This window comes from Boleophthalmus pectinirostris, unplaced genomic scaffold (assembly GCF_026225935.1).
Source record: "Boleophthalmus pectinirostris isolate CB_2022bp ecotype Guang Dong unplaced genomic scaffold, ASM2622593v1 HiC_scaffold_10, whole genome shotgun sequence".
Lineage (NCBI taxonomy): Eukaryota > Metazoa > Chordata > Actinopteri > Gobiiformes > Gobiidae > Boleophthalmus > Boleophthalmus pectinirostris.
This window is the reverse complement of record NW_026570971.1, coordinates 14,778,949-14,795,966: the sequence shown is the minus strand read 5'-3', so window position 1 is coordinate 14,795,966 and position 17,018 is coordinate 14,778,949. Positions and strand designations below refer to the sequence as shown.

Below are 17,018 nucleotides of genomic sequence, written 5' to 3'. Positions count from 1 at the left end.
ATTACATAATAGAGCAGATGCATGTTTGAGTTTGTCAGTAAACAATACGTTAGAAGCTCAACGCGCCACAGTTGCAAAGGCACTGACGCGCGATGATCAGCTCAGCACACACACAGTGAATAGGTGAGGACACTCTCTGGAGGGGGAGGTTAGGATTGGGGCAGCAGTTGACAGTACCTCTGGGGCCTTCCTCCTACTGAGCCTAAGCTGTGGGGAGCTAGATGCTTCGGGGACCTGTCTGCTCAGCTCCTCAGGGTGCTCAGGCGCCGCAGGGGGAGAGGGGGGCGGAGAAGGTGTGGACGGGGCAGAGGACTGGGGGGTGAGGGAGAAGGTAAAGGATGCTCTGTCGCTCGGGGGTTCTCTGTCTAAGGCATGCTGGGACAGGATCTCCTTGGACCTCCATGGATCCAGCCCCACCAGCTCATAATCTGCCATATCCTCCTCCTGTCCTGCACCGAGGAGATACGCGTCAACCACAAAACCACACTGGCTGACTCCAAAACAAACACTGGCTATGAGCCTGACATTATTCACAACTATGGAAATGTGCTGTCATGGTCAGACCTCACTGATGTCACTGTTACTGAAGTAATGTTATAATATATTATTTATGATATATATTTACTTCTGTCTCTTTTTCAATTGCATGATTTTGTGTACAAAACAGTAGTTATACTGGAAACAAATAGCCTGCACACCAAAAATCTGATCATTATCACCCGCTTGTCACGTAAACAGTTTCATCTGATGTAAATAATTACTGATTATTTTCTGACTGTTCACATCTGTGCAGGATGATTATGCAAGAGGGGTAAACTAATGTGGTCAAAACAAAATGAAAGAGTAAATGTTCATGCCTGAAAATGTTGTTTTCAAAATTCATCGGCCCCCGATATGCACACCATTACAGACTTTGGACTGTTTAAATCCAGACTCGCAATACATCTACTGGCTTTCAACACAGTAATGCAGTGACACTTCGCCCAATTTGCTTTATTTCATTGCTTAATGTTTTGCATGTTTTTATATTATGTTGAGTTTATTGGAAAGCACTTTGGTCACCTTGAGGGTTGTAAAGGACTCTATAAATATAGATTGAATGATTTGTCTTCAGCACTTGATCATCTGATTTTTCAGTACACACCGAATGGATGCTTATGAAATTCTTCAATTTGTCCCTATTATTGAAATTCATGCCCCCCTGCCTGGTGCATCTGTTTAGACAGTTTTTCATCTAACTGAGAATAGAAACAGCAACGGCTTGAGTTTGAGGCTGTGTTATGTAATTTTAATGAGGACCAGTTTGAAGTTTTCTAGTATTTATAAATCACAACATATCTGCTGATACGCTGAAGGAAAATAGAATCACATGAAAAGAACAAATAGTGATTCTTCAGTGATGCTGAATATAGAAGGGGAAGTTCTGATGACTGCATGTGAGTTTGATCACAGGACTGTTGTGGCAGCAGTAAGGGTGGACCCAGAGGTGCGTCCTAACTCACAAAGCACAGAGTCCCAGGTCAAACAGCACAGAGAGGCTAGTTCCTGTGTCCATAGACTGAAAAGTACTGTACACTGTAAAAATAGTCTGTAAAAAGGAAAAGGGTTGTAGGCAATAAGGCATAATAAAGCTAGAGGAACCAAGGACACTGTTGGCAATTGAGGCAGCCATCTTGTGACTATAGATTAGAAAGAGCACTATTCAAATGGTAAATAATCTACAAACAGGGCCAAGAATGTCATTTATTTTAAGACTTAAAATGAACAAATAATGGTTGTTTTGGAGCGCCTGTAGTGCAGTGAGCTCCAGCTGTCAGGACCTATTTTCATTGAATTATGAAAATGAATATTCATCCTGATAATGAAAATAAGAATTACAGTATGTTTGCATGTCAATACAATATACATAGCCAGTGATAACTGTTCTATTTACCTAAAATAGAAAAATCAAAAAGGTTTATGTTAGGAAAGTTGATTTTTCAAGATCTTTTCACATTGAACATGGAAATAATATAAATATAATAGGGCAACTACAAGTGGCAGTGGCAATTTTTTTTTATTTTTAATTTTTAAAAGAAATTGGTATAAAAATTATGTCCCTATTAGTTTTCAGTAGAATTGAGTGTAACTTTAAAGACAGTACAAGGATGTTGGTACTGGATCTCTGTTATTATAGGTTTCCAATGCAATGTATCCTCTAGTTTTATTGATACCCCGTTGAGTGGCAGGTACCTTTGTGGCTCTCTGATTTGCTGCGCATCATGCTTCTAGTCCGGTGTTGAGCTGCTGATGAGGGCTGTGTGGGGCTGGAGTGTGGGGGATCCGGGTCTGACTGGAGGGTGGAGAGGTCGTGCATGCTAAAACTCCTGAGCCTGTCCGACAGCACGCCCTGGCCCTAGATGCACAGTAAACCAAAGGAAGTCATCAGCAAAGTTAAATACATCTTTGTGTGTTCAGTCTGTAACATGGAGCAGTCAACAGCAAAAGTAGATACATGAAATTTGAAAAAAGCAATTTAATAGTGGTAAATATTTACAGACAATCTTCCATGTTGTCAAACCAGATGAGATAATATAGTCATAATTATGGTTGACAAACAAATCATGATGTTAATGCTTTCATAATATTGAATGATTGCTTTGTACTAAATAATTACATTTAATTCAGACACTATAATTAGTTTAGCTCTTAACCTCCCATTTTTTGTATTTCCTTTAAAAAATATCTCATTCAGTGCATTATTGAATATTTTGTCCTTTAAATACATTAACAGCCAGACAGACTCTTAAAATTACTATTAAAGGCTTTTGCCCTTACTTGATTGTTTCTTGAACCACTTTTTTGCTGTTTCACCCAATTCATTTTATTTTGAAGTAATGGTACTATTTGAACAATGTTTTAGGCTACTCTTTGGCCACCTTTGAATGTTAATGACATGCTGACCTGTTCAGTGGGCCCAGTCTGAGCTAATGTTCCCGAATTCCTGTTCAAGCTAATGCTGGCGTTGTGCTCACTGTTTTCTGTAGTCAGGTCAGAAGTGGGAGTCAGCAGTACCTTTGTGGCAGCCATGACTGCTGCTGTGGCTGCTACATTGAGTCCTTTCCTCCCAAAGTGCACCAGTGTGTCATAGCTTTTGTCTTTTGCTTGGCAGATGTACTCATCGATGTCCTGAAAAATAAGGCAGAAAGGTTATACAAGGACGTGTAACATTTTTTAATGTGTATAAGATTACAATTATTGTGAAAAGTCTCTATCCACTGGTTTTATGTCTAATATTCACATGTAAAGACACCACTTATTAAATACCTTTGACAATACTAACTTTCTAGGAGATTAGATTCCACAGGCACAAATAATGTAATAATATAGTTCCTGGGGGTTACTGCCATGATAATATTGTCAAGTCTTCAGTTTAAACAGTGCACTAGATAAAGGGTTTGCTGCTGCTCATCTCCATAGAGCTGGAATTGCTTTGCCCAGAATATTCCAGAGTATGCCATTAAACATATCTATTTCCATGATGGACACAAGCGGGTGACACAACCCGGCCAACTTCCAGATCAGTTCTGTAGAGAGGTGACCCCGCTCAAATTATGTTTATGACAAGTTTAACAAAATGCTGTGGAACATTCTAGGCAAAACAATGACATCTCAATGGTTTCAAACTGTGGGCAGATCTCCCACCAGAAAACTTACATAATGCATACTTGTACAAATTGGTAGACGATAAGGAATGACATGTTCTATCCTTCTCAACTAAAGCTGAAAATGTATACCTGGACAACGGACATGGCACAAAGACCCCCTTGTAGTGCAAATATGTTGGACTAAAATTGCATTAGTCACAACAGCACAGTAACTTAGGTCCAGTAGTGTTTTCACCTAGCTCCACTTTTTCCTTCCCTAGAAGCACATCACAGGAAGTCAACAGACAGACACAGGATGGCATTTCACCTTTTCTTTGGAGGAAAGCGTGGGATGAACGAACTTCCTGTACAATACGCTGGAGCCTTTTGTGTATGGCGACAATAACCACACTACAAAGGCTATCTTGAGCTCATAGTAGAAAGGAAGCCTGGAATAAAAAGGAAAAACAGACCAGCTAGTTATCTGCTTTTTGCCCATAAGGAATATTAAGTAACATATCACCAATACAGAAAACATTAGAACAATATCAAAAACCCTATAGTGACTTACCAACATACAAAAGTGTCTGTGAAGGCTTCTACAGTTGTAAATAGAGCGTATATTATCCAGTACATCATCCATTTTACCTACACAAGAAAACAATGTCAGTTTTTATGAAGTTCTGTAAATTAATGGACAAGGAATTGTTAAAACTCACATATTCTTTGACATCTTTCGACTTCACAGCTTTATAAGATGAATAAGCTGGATACAGTGTGCCAAAGACAAGTCTGTGGGACAAAAGAAAAGTAAACGACATATTCATATATGTGGTTAAGCTTGTTTGTAGTAGCCGTTGTCTCATTTTGGTGTTGCTCTTGATTCAAACCTGAGCATTTGTCGAGTCTTTTCTATTTGGGAGTGACACCTGTGTCTTTAAAGTGACCAGAGAGACAAGAACCTCAGCCAAGCAACAGCTGTGAGTGCGACCTGCTCAAGTTACTGACCCACATCGTGTTGCATTGCCTTGGCCACTCCACAGTACAGAACTCAAGACTGGACAACCAATGCCCCAAAGCACCAAAGGGACAATTTTATGTCTTTCCTTTCCACCAAAAACTCAATACAGCTAACAGCAGCACGCCATCTGTAATTGTACACCCCAATCCAAATGTAAAAGCTCACTATTTTGAGATTTGGGCTGGTGTGAGCATAGGCCACACGATCTGTTGTGCTGATTCATACTTTGTGAGGGTAAAAATAACCATAACTTACGATAACAGCTGTTGTCTATTATTATATATACATTTATATACACTTTTTTAGGCCTTGAACTCAAATCGTGTTATTAACCAAAACAATTCTTTGTCTGTAACCTGAGAAGTGTGACCCATCCCTTTTGTATTTTCAAGTATGGTACATAAACAAGAAGCCTACGGGAGCATCTTGCGCTCTGTTATGCGCCGTTTACAAAGAGAAAGGAGGCACTAAAAAGAGCGGCTTCTTTACAATGTGCCAGCACATGTTCATAGAATATTTATCCGATCAGGTCACTTCTTTGTCTGTCAAAAAGCCTCCTGATAAGCACAAAGAATGCTGCCTGTCACTGGGTATGGCAGCCTACACTGATACGGTACCCATTACACCAGGGTGGCCGTGGCTCCTATGTCAAAGCACCTTCTGTAGAATCTTAACGAGCTTTAGTCAAAAATTAATAGATACTGGTCTCAGTTACACGTAGCACACTAAATAGATTCATTGCGGAGGTTTACAGAGGGCTATAACGCGAGAACATCGAGCACGGCAAAACACACCGCGATGATCTGCAAACCCTACATGCTTTAATAATAATAATACCGCCGTTTAAAATAATAGAACATAAAATGACTTACACCACAAGTCTAGAGATAATCCAGGAGACCATTGCGCTGGAAAAGGCGACAGGACGCGCTGTCTGTTGGGAGGAGTTTCCTCCAAATGACAGGCGCGTCCAAGGCAGTGCGTCCAGACGCACACAGGCGCGACCCTGATGGATAACAGACAAGTCCAAGAACAGTCCATAGATGGCAGTGTTGTGTAGCACAAAGAGGGAGATGCCAAGTAAGAAGGATTAAACACCTGATAACCCAAGTGTCCTTCAGTGAAATATAGCATATTGGTCAGGCCTACAGGTGACAGTGAAGCTATAGGCTACTATTTGCTTGAGGTTTGGCAGGCTGTTCCTTATTGCATAATTGGTTGTCCACTTAAAACACTTACTTTTTGAGATGGTTGGTTGCAGTTAAATGTCAAACAGTGCTCCCCCAATACCCTTGGACTCTTTTTTTTTTTTTTGGTTAAGGGGCTAGGTTTTACTCCTATTTCCGTCATGTATTTAAATTGCATCATGGTTTGAACCCCTGGCAACCCCCCTTGGAACCCATGGCTTACACTGATACTTGTAAAAATCAAATTGATTGATCATTGTAACTCTTATCTTGTATAAATACTGCCAGATTGGATTTTTTGCTACACGTTCAAAGCTCAAAACACAGATAACAAATGTTATCATGGAGCATTCATTGCAGGAGCCTTTATGAGACGCTTGTGTGCCTGTGGTCATCTGAGAGCAGCTGCCCCTCAGTGCTGCTGAGACCCATGGCCTACATGCAAGAGCCCAGCACCAGGTACACAGGCGCGGTATGGTTACAACAGAACAAAAGGAGCAAGAGAGTGTGACCTCAGGTAATCTAATCCTACAGTCAGCACTGAACCTAGGGAATCACTTCACTGCAAACAAGCACCAAAAGACAGACTGAGGTTTAGAATGAAGGAATACAAGATAGGGTGTGCAGTTTAAAAATGTGTGAAGCTCAGACAAAATAAAACCACAATACACTTTAAAAGATTCACTTTACTAAAGCTTCAGAAAAATATGTCTTATATATTCAATATGTTTATTACCATCAACATACAACTTATAAACCACAATATGGAGGTTCTACACTACTTGAAGCCTTCTGTACAAACTGAAACAAAAAATAATAATTAAAAATGTTAAATGGGTTATGTTTTAGATGGACAAAGCACAATGCAGCGTTTTTCAGAAGGACGCAATAAAGCAGTTTTTTTTGTTGCTGCATGTATATAAAGGTAAAACTAACTCAACCATCACCATTAAAAAGACTGAATACAAGTAAACATCAGTATTTCTGACGTGGACACACTGACAGTGATAAGAGACATGCAGCGTAGAACTGTGTGACAAACAAAAATTGAGTTTGAATTGCGTGACAAACAAAAAACTCTACACTTTATATTCCAATTACTTATTTCAGTTAAATTGGGATATTATCTTCGTGCAATTCTGTGCACTTACATTAGAAGTGAAAACCTACTTCTGTGAGTCCAACAACAGGGTTTGACTTGGCACATATTGTTTAGTTTTTATGTTATGCATCTTCATAATTACAGTGCAGTGCAAACAGCTAACATTCTTCTGGATTTATGACATTTTGGAATATTTGTTATACTAAAACCTTCTATTAATGATTATTTATAATTTATGTAAGCAGTATTTTTTTCCCCATTACACTGATTTGTATATCTTTGTAATGTATGAGGAGTATAGATCTAAGAAATGCAGAATGTGAGTGTAAGCACTTCTGCACAGCACTGTAAATTGTACACTTGACAAGCCTCTCAAAACAATACAGCACATTAGGCACAGCAGGTTTTTCATACATATTACATTATACACACCTTCTACCTTCTGTTTTACCAGAACCATGACTCAGAAAGCAAAATGCATGAGTGCATGTTTTAAAGCAGATAGTTCTGTACCCCCATATGATTGTAAGAAAAGAAGAAAAGATTAAAGTGTTTTAATCCTGCATCAGAATTGTCTTTGATGTTGTGAGCACAAGGGGTGAAATCTAGAGTCACCTTAGCTCCTCAAAGCTGCCAGTCTGGACTGCATCTCTTCAATGTCTTCTTCAGATTCAGCGTCTGAGGCTGCGGCAGCTCCAGCTCCAGCAGGCATTTCAGGAAGTTCATCTGTGACTTTGCTGGGTGCTTTACCAAGGGCACCTAGAACACAAATTCAACTATTAGAACTTTCTGGCCAAAAAAAAGTCAGAACTGGCCACTCTATTTGACTAAATTACAGAAATGTAAATATAAATGGATATTAGGGCTGGGCGATATGGATCAAAAATATATCTCGATATATTTTGCTATATCTCGATATACGATATATATCTCAGTATCTGTACAGGAAAAAATAATCCCCTAAAACGAAAAAATGCAAAAACAAATATGCCAAATTCCACAAGGTCCTTTTTTTAAAAATTTAAGTGTAAGAGGTAGGCAGTTCATATAGGAACATTTAAGATTACAAAAAACCCTAATTACATAAATAATAATTTAACTGTAAAATAAAAGAAATAAAACCTATTTCCTTTGTTTCATTCATAAATAAAACAACTCAACTCAAGCTCATCTTTGCATTAACTCTGTTATCCAGACCAGAACCAGAACCATGAACTCTTTTAACAGAAGAAGCTCAGGATGTTCCTTATTTTAACAGATCCATGTTCCTATCCAGCAGTAAGGAGCTATGAGGTTTCCCACAATCCACTGCAGATCAAACCCAACGTTTCCAAACTTTTGTACAAGTGACATTGCAACAGATTATTAATTAAAATCTTCTGCATAAATAGAATTTACATTACTAAACTTTACAAGATATATAGCATAACGACTCAAGAGCCACATCAGCCCGTTTGAGATTATAGTGTTAATTATTTTATGTTATTTTTATTTTATTTTTTTGCATCTTTGCGCAGACTTGTTTACGTTTTACAGAAACCAAACTTAAAAAGCGCATGGCTAATTTGCATAAACAGCGCACGTGCCGCTCTTGTGGTTCAACTTCTTTTGGACTAAAGGACACGACTCGGTGGAATATGAGGATGTGCTGCTGGTGGCCTTGTCTGTAAATGGTGGAAAAGTTTCGTGGCGCTAGAAGCTTTTCACTGGCAGCAACTTTCGGCGTTCACCGCGATAGTGAGGAGTGAATGAGACACGAGCGAAGAAAATCAGGGAGGCGGGGGCGCGCGGGCGGCGACAGAGAAGACAAACAAGTGAAGTGGTGAAATCTAAATTGAATATAAGCATTATATCGATATATACGATATGTCAGAATTCATATCGAGTTTTTAAAAAATATCGATATATTAAAAATATCGATATATCGCCCTAATGGATATCAATTATTACCGGCTGTAATTTCAAAAAGAATCTTGTCAACTTCCTCCTCTGCTGCTTCCTCCATGTCTTCCCCATCTTCCATGCTTTCAAATGTGTCTTCAAGCATTTCTTCAATAATACCCGCCTAGGTCAAAACACATTGGAAAGGTTCATACTGTATGTTTAATTAAGATCAGTTCAAAGTACATGAACATAGGTGTTTATAGGTTTGCGGCACCCAAAAAAATCCCAAAACAATTTGTCTCTAGTTATTTCAGGAAGTGCAACAAACCATTCATTTTATTATTATATCTTTAGAAATGTGCAAACCTTCAACATCTCCTTTGACAGCTCTCTCATTGTGGCTTGAATCTCCGGGACTTTGATCAGACTCTGCATGGCTTTCATGACCTCAGTGCTCTTCTGAAGGGATCCGGAGACACGTACCAAAGCTAGAAGCAACAAAAGAAAAAGAAGCAACCCTTAAAATCTGCATAAGAACACTATAAAGACTGTCAAAGATATTTTACTTACCCAGTTGATTCTTCATGCTGAGTTGCACTGAGTTCATATGAGCTTTAGATGCATAAAGCTTTGTAACTGCTCGCTTAGACTGAATAATTTCTTTTGCAAGAATTATACACACATCCTTCTCTCCCTTTTTGGCAGCTTCTTTGATAGATCTTTTAACCTTTTCTTGCTCTCTTTGAATATCTGGGAAATATTACAACATTATGTCATATACAGTGTTCTTTAATAAACAAATGTCATAAATATACATTGAGCTTTAAGAACAAGTACCGGTTTAATTGTTAGTACTAATATATTAAATGTAAACGATGTATTAATCATTGCAGCCTTACCCCGAATTTGTCTGTCAATTACTCGCATTTCCTTTCGAATTTTCCCGGACCACTCATTCACCTGTGTGGGAATAAAAAGGATCTTAATCGCTCTTTATGATCTCACCCATACTTATGTTGTGATGTCATGCGGGCTGGGTTCAGCTGTTCTCATGTAGCCCACCACCCAAGTAGGTTACAAACGAAGACGCAAAACTAAAATCACGTTTATAAACCATGTATTCGGTAACAATCCTGTTTATAGAATTAGTATCACAGCAGCAGGGCAGTTTATTGACTAACTTGGAACTGTCAACAAACTGAACTGACGGCTAACCATAGCAAGGCTGGAAAGCCAGAAATGTTGTGATTGTATCTTCATGACGTGACATTTCATGATCGGATTTAGCTATCAACAAAAAGTCTTTACCATCTCCTTTGGAGCTTTGTCAGGCGTTCTTCCGAACAGGCCCATAGTGTTGTTTACTCGCCACAAGTCAAGCTAAATGGCTAAAAGTAGCTTGTGTTGTTTATTCCACTTCCTGGTTTCTTGTGCGCATGCGTGTTCTTCTTCAGTATGGTACATCAGACGGTCTATGAGTGAGCAAATACACCTCCTTGTCATTACAAGAACATGCACATGTTTAAAAGGTTCCATTTTATAAGAAGTCACTATGTTGCATCCTGCTGTCCTGTTTTCTCTTTTTCCCCTATAACACAAATTTTAAAAATAGTTTCTGTTGGAAAAGGCCTGATGAGGAAGCAGAGCTCAGGTAATAAAAATGTTTGCCCTCTAACTAGAAGTTAGCAGTTAAAAGCTGTCAACTGTCGTGTTTATGACACATGTGGGATTTGTGATCGAACCCCGCCACACCTTTGATGCTCTGCCAGATGGGCAGCTATAGGTGAAAATAAGTATACGGTAGTGTGACTGAGGACTGACGTAAATGATGCAAAGCACTTGTCAAAAGTGTAAAGGAAAAGATGCATGCAAATGATGCATTATAGATCCAGTTTCAAATAATGAAGGAACACATTTGATTTATTTTACTTCAAGGCTGTCATATATTTTTATTTGACAATTATGTAACCAGGAAAATCCCTTCAGATCCAAATTGTCTGAAGGGAGTGGCCCCGATGGATCATATACGTATATTCTGGAAACCATAATATATGGGGGGAACAGTGAAATGATGTGAATATTGGGGCTCCATGAACTAGCAAACTGGTAGAACTTCAGAGATGAAATTTACTTTCCAGCATTATTGGAGTCTCTGTTTAACTGGTGGAATGTAAGTTTTATTTAGAGACAAATCTATTGTTCGTGGCAGTCTGATTTTATACCTTATTTAGCTACCAGAGGTTAATAAAATGTAAACCGTATACTAGTACATGTACTACCATAATACCATTATGGATCCATGCATAATACGTTATTTTAAAAGATCCATGGGAAGGGCGGAGGCGCGTGGGCGTGTGTTGTTGTCATGTGACGTAACACGCACGCAGGCGCGTGAGTAACGGCGCATATTTTTAAAATGGAAGAAATGACAAAACTTTTGGAGGGTAAAAACACGGACACTTTAGTTTAAAGCACTCTTCATACACATGCATGGATTTTCAATGAGCACATGCGGCGGATGAATATGAAGTTTGCACCCACCTGATTCGCCAAGATGAGTGTGGCCATTGGCGATAAAATTGAGGTGAGTTCCTTTGTTTAGCTAACGCTAGCCAAAAGCTAACTTTTAGCCTTTTCCGCTGACCCGTGGATCTATAATACTTCATACTGACCTGAAAGACGCGTCGAAAACAAAACAGCCTGTTGTTATACAACTCAGGCGTAATGTGCAGACGCTGGTTTTGTGTTGCATTAACACATTCTTGGTTAATTAACCATTAAGTTAAGCTAGTTAATGTTGTGTTGTGTAATATAAACGTGTCCACATACTGGATGTGCTGCTTTGGCTAGTATTAATTACACCACTGTATCTGAGTTTCACAATAGTCTAGAAGAGACTCAAACACAAATGGCTTTATTTTCTATAATAATGATAGTAGACAGTATTTATATTTTAGCTTTATATTATAGCTGCACTGTCCGCTCTCTTCTGTGTGGCCCTTGCATAGACCGTTTATTCAGTCTCTGGGCCCTTGTCACTGATGCTTCTTATAGGTGCTTTAGTTTGCGTTACCGCTGCCTAGAGACAGACACAAGTGTCCCTACGGCGGGAGAAGAGCCGGGATATCTGGGCTTAAGTTGGACAGATGACAGCGTCAGGTGCTGTAGATTGTTGTTGGTTGTTGTGGTAATAAATGATTGTACAAAGTGAAGTCGTTAGCGGCTGTGGTGTCTTCGTTTAACGCACTCCCAGGATGTCGCAGCCTGGAGGGACTCCCTTTAACATATTACAATACTATTTTCAAAATGTCTCTCCGGATTTACAAGTCTGCAGAAATGTAGACCCTGGTTTGTTTATTTCACCTGAAGTCTGCATAGAGGTATTAGGAGTGTTTTCGCACTCTTGTTTTCTTGTATGGAGCTGTAGTTTACTTGATTTCTTTCCTCTGCAGGATTTTAAAGTCCTCACTCTTCTTGGAAAGGGTTCTTTTGCGTGTGTATATCGGGCAAAGTCAGCCAAGACTGGTCTGGAGGTTGCGATTAAAACGGTAAGAACACTTAAACTGTCAATTCTACTGTATAATTATGGCCTATGCTAACCCTGGCAAGCACCTGTGACCCTGTCTGTGACCGTTATATTAGAAACATTATAATTAACACTCCCTGTGCGTCTTCATTTATCAAATTTAATTCCCAAATGGGCTGCCTTCTTGGGGCAACAGATTGGCTATTATGATACAGAAAAGATCATCCACCTGTTGATTCTGTGAACATGTAATTATCTGTGTGGTTTCCATCTGCAGATTGACAAAAAGGCCATGCACAAAGCTGGCATGGTCCAGCGGGTCACAAATGAGGTGGAGATTCATTGTCGACTGAAGCATCCGTCAGTACTGGAGGTAATGGTGCTCAATAAAAAGTCAACAGCTTTTTTTCTATGGCGAAAGATATTAGTATCCCTCATTTCATTCATAAACCTAAATTGTGTTTTAGTCCCTTTAATGACTCTACGTAGCAATTATTACATAAATCAGGGCATAAAAGTTTAATCATTTGTTCTTCTCTTCAAAGCTGTACAACTACTTTGAAGACAGTAACTATGTGTACTTGGTGCTGGAGATGTGTCACCTTGGCGAGATGAGCCGGTATCTCAAAGACCGAAAGACTCCTTTTTCTGAAGATGAAGGTAATGTTTGATTCACATGTTATGTTTCGGTCCACTATTTCTGGGCTGGGATTGCCTGTATATTTTGTGGTCATAGTAATTACTTATTAGTAGATATTTGTAACATACCTTTTTAAATGTCTTTTTTTCAGCGAGGCACTTCATGAATCAGATTGTTAGAGGAATGCTGTATTTACACACCCATGGTATTCTCCACCGGGATCTTACGCTGTCCAACCTTCTTCTGACCTCTACCATGAACATTAAGATTGCAGACTTTGGCCTGGCCACACAGCTCAAGCTGCCCAATGAGAAGCACTTCACTATGTGTGGGACGCCCAATTACATCTCCCCTGAAGTGGCCACCCGCAGTGCCCACGGACTGGAGTCTGACGTTTGGTCCCTTGGGTGCATGTTCTATGCCTTCCTCATGGGGCGCCCTCCCTTTGATACTGATACAGTCAAACACACTCTGTCTAAGGTGGTTCTGGGGGAGTATGAGATGCCCACCCATGTGTCTGTGGAGGCTCAGGACCTGATCCATCAGCTGCTGCAGAGGGACCCTGCTCAGAGGCCTAGTCTGTCTGCAGTGTTGGATCACCCCTTCATGACCCACAGCCTCCTGTCCCGCACTAAAGAACTCAGTCTGGATGAGGAGGGCTCCCTGGACAGTGGCATCGCCACAATCTCCACCGCATATCTGTCCTCCACTTCAACCAGCAGCAACAGTCGCCTGCACAAGAAAGCCAGACATGTGATTGGCTCTGCTCTGCCCAACCGCATGGCTCCCATTCTCCTCCGCCAACCCTCCGCCTTCACCAGCACAGAGGCGTGGCAGCAGCAGAATCCTGACAGGTTTGAAAGAGAGGGCAGGAGCAGAGGGCAGGGGGACACTGCACAGACTCATTACTTGCGGAGGGCTCACTCTTCAGAGCGCTCTGCCTCTACTGCCCTCTCCCAAAGCTCCAATCGCTGTGATCTGGGTCGTTGCCACTCTGAGGAAAACCTGAGCGACTATGGAAGACCTCTGTTTCCTATGTCCTCCAGTCACCCATATCCAGAAGAGGACAGAAGACTCCCCTCTCCACCAGTCAAGCAGTCGGTCACGTAAGTCTTCCTCTGCTACTCTATGCTTTGTGTTATGTGGTCATAAGTCTAATCCTTGCCCTGTGGTATGCAGTACCGCATATTCTCTACCCACAGAATGTGCTCCTGTTCCAAGCATCCAATTTCAAGACCCAAACTGGCTCAGCAAAGATGGTAAAATTCTTTTTTAAAAATATAACTGAATGCAAAAACTAACCACTAGATGGCAGTGCTAACCAAAAACAATAAAAAAACATGATGAGAGTACAAATTTTCTGATTATTTCCTATATCATCATATCATATTATAGTTTTACTTTCTGGCATGTTTTAGTTAATTTGCTTGTAACTGATTAAGAAGTCATGTGTACTGGTTAGTTGGATCTACATGTTTGGAATAGGACTATTCTTGCAGCTTATAATATAATGTAAACAATATTTGGAAAAAAAAATCTATTTCTTTTTTAGGTTCTGGCCTGAGAGCCACAGACACTAGTGCACACAGCAGTGGAGGCAGTTTTCACAGTGGAAGGGGGCCATTAGGAGTTCACAACTCTTGGACTGATGCCCCCTCAGGCAGAGGAGGGAACCACACCTCACCTTTCTCCCAGCACCAGAACCCAGATGTGTACAGGGAGAACAACCCAGGGCTGGAGCTCCTTCCCCTGCATAGCCGAGCACCCCCGCCCCACGCGCTAAAGCCCACTGTGGAGAAAGACAAGAAAACACTTCGAGACATTGTGCCTCCACTGTCAGCCACCAGACTCAAGCCCATCAGACAGAAAACGAAGAACGCTGTTGTGAGAGACGCCTCTGGACTCTTGGGTCTCTGTGGTAAAAAAATGCAATATCATTAAATGAGGCTCTTTTGTGCTGCAGGTGAGCATCCTAGACACTGGGGAAGTGTGTATGGAACTGTTGAAACATGTCAGCGGTCAGGAGAGGGTTAAAGAGGTGCTCAGAATCTCCAGTGATGGGTCAATGGTGAGTTTTATATAGCTTATTATTATAACCATATTCATTTGATTGCACTGGTAGACATTGCATTAAACTCCCTTTATATTTACACCGAAAGGTAACTATTTATCAGCCTAATGATGGGAAGGGTTTCCCAGTCCTCGACCATCCTCCTGCTCCTCCAGAGAACATTCTCATCTGCAGCTATGATGACCTTCCTGGTAAATGAACACTGAAATCGTGCTGAAAAGGACTTTGAGCTTCATCTCACTAGCTGTTGTCATTTCTACTTAGAAAAATACTGGAAGAAATATCAGTATGCATCCAAGTTTGTGCACTTAGTGAAATCCAAGACTCCAAAGGTCACCCTCTACACAAAGTACGCCAAAGTGATGCTAATGGAGAACTCCCCGAACGCAGATGTGGAGGTTTGCTTTTATGATGGTGAGGAAAATCACACATAAAATTCTTAATTTAAAATTTTTACTTTTCACCATGAGGGCATCTCTGAAATCCACTTGTGTGCGTGACATACAGGAGCAAAGACCCACAAGTCCTCGGAGCTGCTGCAGGTGGTGGAGCGAGGTGGGAAGTCGTACACAGTGAAGGGGGAGGTGGGGCTCGGCGGGCTGAGCACTGACAGCCGCAGGTACGTGGAGCTGTCAGACCAGGGCCACAGCATGTGTCTGTCTCTGGAGGCGGCCATCACTGCAGAGGAGCAGAGGGGCACCCACAAGGTCCCCTTCTTCCCCATCACCATCGGCAGGTACGACAAACGCTGCTCCAAATACTAATGTTGTCATGATGTGTACTGAAATTACACTCCATTATACTTTTATATCTGCAGAAGACCAGCCAACCCCAATTCTCAGAGCTCCCCTGCACTCCCCTCTCAGCCAACTCCTGAGTCAGCTTCCCCTCCACAAGCTCCGCAAATAAACCCATCAGTAAGTTTCATTTATTTTTCACTCCACTGTCTAATGTTCTACTACTGAATGCTAAATATTTATGTTTTAATAGAATAAGCTGTCGTTGATCTTGGGGAAAATCCTTATATTCTAACAATATTTTGCATCTATTAACTTTTTCCCCCTTTCATTTTCTTTTTCCCTGCAGATGATCTCTTATGACGGCTCTGACTTCACAACCACGAGTGTGAACAAGAAACATTCTCCACCTCAGCACAACGCAGGGAAAGTAGTCAAGTCCATATTTGTGCCGAATGTTGGCTGGGCCTCACAAGTACGTCAGCAGCGCCTGAGTAATGTGAAACAAATGGCTACTTGAGAATATTAATTAGAGCATTATTTATATTTCCTCGAAGTTGACCAGTGGAGAGGTGTGGGTGCAGTTCAACGATGGTTCTCAGCTCGTGGTACAGGCCGGTGTTTCCTGTATCAGCTACACATCTCCAGAGGGCAGAGTTACTAAGTACGTCTTTTTTAAACGCTGACACATCCTTTCATATTTGCAGTACTTATTTTAACATGTTTTTTTTTTCCTCAAGGTACAGAGAAAATGAGAAATTGCCTGAACATGTAAAAGAGAAGCTTCACTGTTTGTCCACCATCTTGGGACTGCTCGCCAACCCCACCTCACAGCAGCTACACCAGCGCTAGCCTCAGCACTGACAGGAACTCCATAGCACTCATTGTAGCAGTAGAAACTTTGTCTGTTGTAAATATCTGTTTTTTTACATGTACAGAAGACTAAGATTATGAAAAGATTTTATTTTTATTAAGACTTTGTATAGATGCTTAATTGGGACGTTTGTATGAGTTTGTCTTTTCTTTCATGAACTTATTTCTTCACATTGTTGAGGGAATAAATATCTCCTGTGAATAGAGAAAAGCTGCTGTCTAATTTTTATTTTATCGTAACATTTCTGAAAATATTAAAGTGCGTAGTGCCATGTTATGATTTGACAAATAATATGGAAAACAGTCCCACCTCTACTATGACTTAAGAAATATCAGAGCAAAAAAATCAAG

At 40.6% G+C, this 17,018-nt stretch overlaps 3 protein-coding genes across 3 annotated transcripts in view; 1 reads left to right on the top strand and 2 right to left on the bottom strand.

Moving 5' to 3' along the window:
* The window catches only part of zfyve28 (zinc finger, FYVE domain containing 28), a 12,768-nt gene extending 6,406 nt beyond the window's left edge, over window positions 1-6,362 (bottom strand). Inside the window, exons 1-7 of the mRNA XM_055160934.1 lie at window positions 5,520-6,362; window positions 4,346-4,418; window positions 4,198-4,274; window positions 3,955-4,075; window positions 3,055-3,168; window positions 2,233-2,395; window positions 178-449 (exon numbers count right to left, since the gene is read on the bottom strand). Coding sequence (XP_055016909.1) covers window positions 178-449; window positions 2,233-2,395; window positions 3,055-3,168; window positions 3,955-4,075; window positions 4,198-4,274; window positions 4,346-4,418; window positions 5,520-5,551 — 852 coding nt within the window. The 5' untranslated portion in view covers window positions 5,552-6,362. The remainder of the gene's footprint in view (window positions 1-177; window positions 450-2,232; window positions 2,396-3,054; window positions 3,169-3,954; window positions 4,076-4,197; window positions 4,275-4,345; window positions 4,419-5,519) is intronic.
* Window positions 6,363-6,502: 140 nt separating this feature from the next.
* Window positions 6,503-10,285, bottom strand: chmp3 (charged multivesicular body protein 3). The gene is made up of 6 exons (XM_020919623.2): window positions 10,129-10,285; window positions 9,720-9,780; window positions 9,391-9,570; window positions 9,187-9,308; window positions 8,887-9,001; window positions 6,503-7,695 (listed from the first exon to the last, which is right to left on the bottom strand). Exons 1-6 carry the CDS (start codon window positions 10,171-10,173, stop codon window positions 7,553-7,555), a joined length of 666 nt encoding a protein of 221 aa, XP_020775282.1. The 5' UTR covers window positions 10,174-10,285; the 3' UTR covers window positions 6,503-7,552.
* A 793-nt stretch (window positions 10,286-11,078) lies between these two features.
* plk4 (polo-like kinase 4 (Drosophila)) lies at window positions 11,079-16,839 on the top strand. The gene is made up of 15 exons (XM_020919339.2): window positions 11,079-11,404; window positions 12,273-12,368; window positions 12,624-12,719; window positions 12,892-13,006; window positions 13,138-14,092; window positions 14,166-14,245; window positions 14,539-14,870; window positions 14,950-15,054; window positions 15,146-15,248; window positions 15,322-15,471; window positions 15,565-15,793; window positions 15,875-15,974; window positions 16,144-16,269; window positions 16,352-16,458; window positions 16,535-16,839. The coding sequence occupies exons 1-15, from the start codon at window positions 11,375-11,377 to the stop codon at window positions 16,644-16,646; spliced, it is 2,736 nt and encodes a 911-aa protein (XP_020774998.1). The 5' UTR covers window positions 11,079-11,374; the 3' UTR covers window positions 16,647-16,839.
* The last annotated feature ends 179 nt before the right edge of the window (window positions 16,840-17,018 follow it).